At 41.9% G+C, this 7,203-nt stretch overlaps 1 protein-coding gene across 1 annotated transcript in view; it reads right to left on the reverse strand.

Annotated features, from left to right (window-relative positions):
* GLRA2 (glycine receptor alpha 2) overlaps positions 1–6,659 on the reverse strand; it is a 133,755-nt gene extending 127,096 nt beyond the window's left edge. Inside the window, exons 1-4 of the mRNA XM_015818911.1 lie at positions 6,216–6,659; positions 5,677–5,957; positions 1,470–1,537; positions 1,305–1,372 (exon numbers count right to left, since the gene is read on the reverse strand). Coding sequence (XP_015674397.1) covers positions 1,305–1,372; positions 1,470–1,537; positions 5,677–5,957; positions 6,216–6,659 — 861 coding nt within the window. The remainder of the gene's footprint in view (positions 1–1,304; positions 1,373–1,469; positions 1,538–5,676; positions 5,958–6,215) is intronic.
* Positions 6,660–7,203: the final 544 nt, after the last annotated feature.

Raw genomic sequence — 7,203 nt, forward strand, 5'->3', positions numbered from 1 at the left:
TGTAATATTCTAATTTTCTGAGATTGTGGATTTGGGGTTTTCATGAGCTGTAAGCCATAATCATCACAGTTATGACACATCACGGCTTGAACTATCTTGCTTTGCATGTAATGAGTCTATCTCATATATTAGGTTCACCTTTTAAGTTGCATTACTGAAATAAATGAACTTTTGCACGATATTCTAATTTTTCAAGTTTTACCTGTAGTTCCCTTGCTCTGGAGTTTAAAAATTTGAATGACTTTCATGGCATTTTCCTCTCAAAAATAAAGTTTATGTCCATAATATTCCAGAAGCAGATGGCCTAACCTGAATAAGTTTTGTTGCATTTGGCACCAATTATATGTGAATAAAAGCAAGAGAGCCCAAATGCCTCATGTTTACCCTGCACACTCAGCTGTTTCTCCTTCTACTATCCCACTAAATTAAGAGGAAAAAACACACCTTAGTAGATGGAGTAGTAATAGTAATAGATTACTAATAGTGTTCTTTTATATTCTGGATTGATTTGTGATGCAGTTGCCAAAACAGTTGGCCATTGTTGATGTAAGTACAGCTACACTATAATTTGCCCAATTTTTCATGCAGAGTTAAAACCATAAGGCCTGCCTTGCCAATAAGGAATATAAGAAAGATAACTGCTTCAGTTGGCTGGTTTTTATCTTCATGAAACATTGTTTATTATATTTTTATTCTGCCTTGTAAAACTGATACAGGTAGTCCTCAACTTACAACAGTTGACATAGTGACTGTTCCAAGTTACAACAACACTGAAAAAAGTGACCTATGACCATTTTTCATACTTGTAACTGTTGCAGCATCACCTTGGTTTCATAATCAAAATTCGGATGCTTGGCAACTGGTTCATATTTATGATAGCTTCAGTGTCCAGGGATCATGTGATTACCTTTTGTGATCTTCTGATAAGCAAAGTCAACAGGGAAGCCAGATTCATTTAACAACGTTACTAACTTAACAACTACAGCAATTCACTTAACAACTGTGGCAAGACAGGTTGTAAAATGGGGCAAAACTCACTTATCAAATCTAGCAACATAAATTTTGGGTTCTGTTGTGGTCATAAGTCGAGGACTGCCTGTATTTGTGTATATCCACCATTCTTTAATATATTTAATTTAAATGCTGGGGGGGGTTCCCCTTAAAAATGATTTTTTACATTTTTCTGAAAGACAATAGACATTCTTGGTCACCCTCATATCTGAGGCTTCCAGATTTAGGAAACCTCAGATCCATGGCACATGCCTCTCCTTCACAAGATAGCTTCAATAGGCAACCCCACTCACCATTGTAGTTTCAGCTATTGAACCAAAGCTGTTGATAAATATGTTGCAGGTAACATTTACAGGAAGACCTGCAAGTTGAATAATAAATAGAAAAAAATGACAGTTTGTGTATATGACATATATTAAGGATAGTTGTTTCAGTGCCAGTGGCATTGCCACACTTACCATTGTGATTTCTGTGACTGATCCAAAACTGTTGATAAAAATATTGCAAGTAACGTTTACTGGAGAACCTGTGAAATGCAATAAAAATGTTGCAATATATATCATAGAAAACTTCTTCTCCATCAGCATCTATGCAATCTGAAGCAGTAGCTGCTAAAATTAAGCAAAATGTGAGACAAAACAACAAATGATATTAACCCTGATACATTTTTATAGTCTCCCTCTCCCCATTGCAGTGAACTTTATTAATTCAATTTATGGTTTAATGACAAATGCAGCAAAAGTGAACTTGAAGCACAGTCACTGTAATCTTAGACAACCGTAGGATTCTCTGCAGAGAAAGTACTGTCATCTGGAATTCTCATTTCTGATAAATTGTATTAAAACCTAGACTAGATTATTTGAAAATATTGTTTTCCTACACATTTCCCTTTGTCAGTCTTAAATGAAGGTAGAAGGAGGAGAAATGGATTCTTAGAAGAAAGCCACATAACAAAAGTGAGCTAAACTTGCTTCTGATATTTTTCTTGGGTAAATGTAGGGATTTAATCATCAGTTTTCATAGAATAATGATTTATGGCATTCCATTGTGTTAAAAAAACAACCTTAAAATAAGACTGTCTTCTATAACAAGCAAAGTGCAAAACTGGAGACAGTGTATTTTAGGGGAAAAAATCCCCTGTTGGAATAGTTGTTTCGTTCTTGTCCTTTTTAAAGACAGCAACGATATAAAAGAGATAGAAAGGTAGTAGTGGTCTAGCTGTAGCCAAAAACTTGACAGCAACTAAGCAGTTATTGTCACATGCTTTTTCATATTAAGGTATTGTCATAATTGGTATGTATCATATATATTTTGTGCAAATATGCAATGCATTATACTGACAGTACTACAGACAAATAATCCTAAAAGTCATAGAAAAAGATAAATTAGTATTATCTTTCTACTAAATAAATGCACAAGGAAAAAACAGATGAAACCAAGTGGCAAAAATTAAGTAGTAAGGGTAATTAATATATCCAAAACAGAAATGACATTAGAATGAAAGTTCCTGATTCGCAATGAAATTTTAACTATAATATTACAACAGCAGTACACATAATAATCAACAATAATCAAATTAGCAGATGATCACTAAGATGGAAGAATACTAGTTTATGTCACCCTCCCAATTGGGAGGGAAGAAGCAATGGGCATTCGGGAGGGGAAGTGTGCAGGTGGTGTGAGAGTGTAGTTGCTGAAAACCGATGGGGAGGCTTGGACTCAGAGAGGCCAGCTTGGGTTGTTTAACATCTTCAACGCCAACCATTCTGGGAATGGTATGCATGAGGGCAGCATGGAGCACTTGGACCAGAAACGTTCCCAAAACATCATCCTGGCTGATGATTGGACCCTGTCTGCCTGACTGCTGGGGGTGGGCTCTTGGGTAATTTTCAATTTGCCTTTTTCACGCATGTTTGCTTCAGACCTTGCCTGACTTTTGCTGCATTCAGTTCATTAGTAAAAGTACATTTTCTTTGAATATATGGAGTCAAGGATTTTCTTTTGTAGGAATTGATCAGAGGCAGTCCTGACATTAGGCAAGGTCTACTTTAATGGTCAACCCAGAGACTGCAGTCTACCATGGGGACCGAGTATCTAAATGTCCAACCATGAAAATGAATTGGAGGAGACTGGGGCTTTGGGCGTGTCCCCTTCTAGGCCATCCTGTGCTAGAGACAAAAGGAATGGCTGGAGGAGCTGGACATCAATCAGGAACCTGTCAAGCCCAGATGGTCATTGGGCATGGGGTGAAAAGAAGAACCAGAAGACCAACCCTCAGGGGTGACATTTACTCAAGGAAGCAGAGGTTCCCACAGATGGGAGTGGCATGAGGGGGACAGAGATGTCAGACCTTTAAACTATCCATTCACTCCATTTTCTTTTTTGGGTACTGCCATTCTGTTGGGAGGGGGGAGATTTCGCTCTTTGGGGAGGGGGGACGCTCTGTGGGCTTTTGGATATATTTCCTTTACTTTGTTCTTTTCACCCTTGATGCATCCGTCTGGGTGTGAAAGGAAGGAGGAATGTGCCTAGGTCCCTCTGTCTTATCTCTGCTCTGCCAGGAAGAGATAAGGAGGAACACAACATGCCTGAGATCTGAGTTTTATCATTCTGGTTCCCATAACAACTTCATACCTGTGGATTGGCCAAAATAATACTGAACCATTGGGCACTGGGGAGGGTTTGAAAGGGGAGTTTTAATGAAACATTTTGCATGGAATTATTCAGATCTTGCCTTGCTATTCTGCTATCACTATCTCTCAATAAAAGTTCCTTTTGAAACTATGCCATTTTCAGTAGTTCTGCTTTCTTGGGAATGCTAGCTGAGGCAGGACCTTACAGTCAGACCTAGAGGACACATGCTAAGCCATGCCTTGTACTTATCAAGAAGTGATTGAGAATCAGAGAGCCCAGGAAACTCTTGCCCAGATGACCACTCAGGCTCCTCGGACCACCCCAAGCCAAGCTTTGGATGGAGCTGCCATCTTCTCTGTCTGGACCAGCACCAGTGGTGCCACCACCAACAGCTACTGCTATGCAGGCCCCTCCATCTGCAGGAGATGCCTCTCAGAGATGCCGGACCCCGAAGGTCCCAGCATTGTGAGTGAAGTATGAAGGATACCCCAAGCAACTAGGGTTTTTCCTGGCACAAGTCTGGAACTACATGCAGGAGTATGGGGCTGAATTGGATGAGTAAGAGTAAGATACATGACCATGGCTCTTGAGGGTGCAGCAGCCGAGTGGATGGTCTCCCTCCATAATGATGATGCCCCCAGCTGCGGAACTATGACCACTTCATGACAGCTCTTCACCAATGGTTTGATGACCCACTGGCAGAGAGCAAGGCTTGGATGAAGACCATCACCCAAGGTCGGTAGTCAGTTGCCATGTATGCCCAAGAGTTCCAAGGGTTGGTGTGTCGGCTAGCCACATGGCCTGAAGACATCCTGATCAAATGCTTCAAAGACGGCCTCAACGATGATGTTTACCACATCTACATTTGGCAGAGGGCCCCATGCATCCTACAACACTGGTATGTGCAGGCAATGAAATGAGCTTGTTTAGAAAAAAGGACTATTACAGTCCATATTACTGTATTTCCCCTACTTTTCGGTAATTCTACAATAAAGTCCATGGCTATCTCTTCCCAGGGCTGTGAAGGGTCTGTGACTTGCTGTAATAATCCAGGGGGATTTCCTGGACATTTTTTCATGGTTGCACAAGTCGCGCAGCTTTTTAATTAATTTTCAATGTCCTTCTTCAGTCCAGGCCACCAAAACTGCCGCTGAATCAAATGTAAAGTTTTTAGATAGCCAAAGTGACCCGCTTGTTTGCTATCGTGGCTGTGTTGGAGAGCCTGAACTCTGAGACTCTCTGGTAGATACAGTTTTGATCCCTTCCAAACTAACCCGTCCCGACAAGTCAGTATAGTATTATTTGCTAAGAATCAGGGATTGGTCTTTAACTCCTCCTTCAGTCTCTTAGTGATTGGGTTGTCAGGTTCAGTTGATTTCAGCTGCGATGGGGCCCCTGTTTTTACCTGAGAAACCAACTCTAATTGTGGAATAACAGAGTTCACAATCTCTTCTTGATGGCTTTTGTATTGGGGCAGTCTGGATAGGGCATCAGCTAAGACATTTTTTCCTCCCAAGGTGTATTTTAATGTAAAGTTGAAATGGTTAAAGTACTGCACCCATCTGACTTGCTTAGGGGATAATTTGCGAGGGGGTTTTAGTGTCTCTAGATTTTTGTGATCAGTCCATACTTCGAAAGGCAAATCGCTCCCTTCAAGAAAATGACGCCAAGTAAGTAGAGCCCACCTCACAGCGAAAGCCTCCTTTTCCCAAACTGCCCACCTTCATTCAGCGTCCGTTAACTTTTTGGAGGTGTAAGCGCAGAGCTGTAAAACTTTGCTGTCATTCTTTTGCAAAAGAACAGCCCCCACAGCTACATCGCTGGCGTCGGCTTGAATGGTAAATTGTTTTTCAGGATCGGGGTTTTGAGAATGGGTTCGGCTGCAAACAGTCTTTTTAAATTCTCAAAAGCACTTTGACATTCTATGGACCATGGGAGTGGTTGGCAGGGTCGCAGCTTCCCACCATTTTCCCTGTTTTTAACAGCTCGGTCAGTGGCAAGGCAATTTCTGCAAAAGAGGGGATGAATTACCAGTAGAAATTAGCAAATCCCAAGAAGCTCTGGAATTGCTTCTGGGTTCGTGGGGGCTGCCACTCTAGTACTGCTTTCACTTTAGCTGGGTCCATTTCAATGCCTTCACTGGAGATCCTGTATCCTAAGTCATACAAGCGTGTTTGATGGAATTCGCATTTTGAGAGTTTTGTGTAAAGCTTGGCATTTAGCAACTTTTTTAGCACTTCATGCACTAATTTAACATGCTCATCCATGGTCTCAGTGTAGATGAGGATGTTGTCAAAGTAAACTAAAACCCCCTTATATAGGTGATTATGCAGTACTTGATTTATCAATTGCATGAATATGGCAGGAGCCCCCTGCAGGCCGAAAGGCATGACATTGAATTGGAAACTTCCTAAGGGGCTGTTAAAAGCAGTTTTCCATTCACCACCTTTCTTGATACTTACTTTATAGTATGCTTCTCTTAGTTCTAATTTGGTAAAAACTTTTCCTTTTGCCAAATGGGCTAACATGTCCTTCATCAAGGGGAGGGGGTACATGTTCTCCATGCTCACGCAATTTAACCCTTTATAATCAGCACACAGCCTCTTTGATTCATCTTTCTTTTCCTTAAACAGCATTGGGGCGGCCATCCGGGATTTTGCTGGTTGGATAAATCCCCTTTCTAAGTTCTTATCAATATATGCTCTCAGCTCTTTCAGTTCACGAGGGGTCATAAAATATATTTTCGGTTTGGGTAATTTTGCCCCCGGTAAAATCTCAATAGCACAGTCCATAGTTTGGTGGGGTGGCAGGATGTCACATTCCACCTCGCGGAACGCTTTTGCTAAGTCTCTATATTCACTTGGGATGATAGGTTCTCCTGGTGGGGAACTAACAGCAGATTTCAAGGTTTCCAGGTGCTGTACCTGGCTTTCAACTGGGCTGCTGATTGTGGTAGGAGGTGACGGTCTGGTTGTTAGTCTTAAGGTCCTGACTCCATTTTCCCACCAAATCATAGGGCATCATTTATCAAGCCAGGCCAACCCCAAAATGTTCCCCTATTTCTAGATGCACTAACTCAGTCAGGTGGGTACTGGGGCTCCACCTATGAGAGATTCATCGGCCTGCTCAAACCTCATGGCCAGGGGTAGCAATTTTGCTCTAATGTGCAATTTTAGTATGGTAGGGAGGTTGATTAAGCATCGGGTGCATCCCAAATCTACTAAAATGTTCAAGTCCACCTGAGTCCCTGATGTAGGCACCATTAGTCTGGCAGTAAAGGCAAAAGGTGGGACTGGCTGACTCACCATCAGGTCATCTCCCCCCCCATCATCACTGTCACAAGGATCTGGTGCAGGCAGATTTTCAGCTGGTTCCTTTTGCTTCTCCTGGGGAGGAGAGGTGACTTGTACAACTTGCCCCTGGTTGGCCCAATTCGACTTCTCACGCATTGGCTGAGGCTATCTCTTTGGCTTCACCGGAGCTGCAGTTGTACTTTTTGGTGGAGGGAACGGGAATGGGCACTCTGCAGCTCAATGTCCAGGTTTTCCACACCTGAAG

The sequence above is a fragment of the Protobothrops mucrosquamatus genome, unplaced genomic scaffold (assembly GCF_001527695.2).
Source record: "Protobothrops mucrosquamatus isolate PMUCROS unplaced genomic scaffold, P.Mucros_1.0 scaffold816, whole genome shotgun sequence".
NCBI classification, from domain to species: Eukaryota; Metazoa; Chordata; class Lepidosauria; order Squamata; family Viperidae; genus Protobothrops; species Protobothrops mucrosquamatus.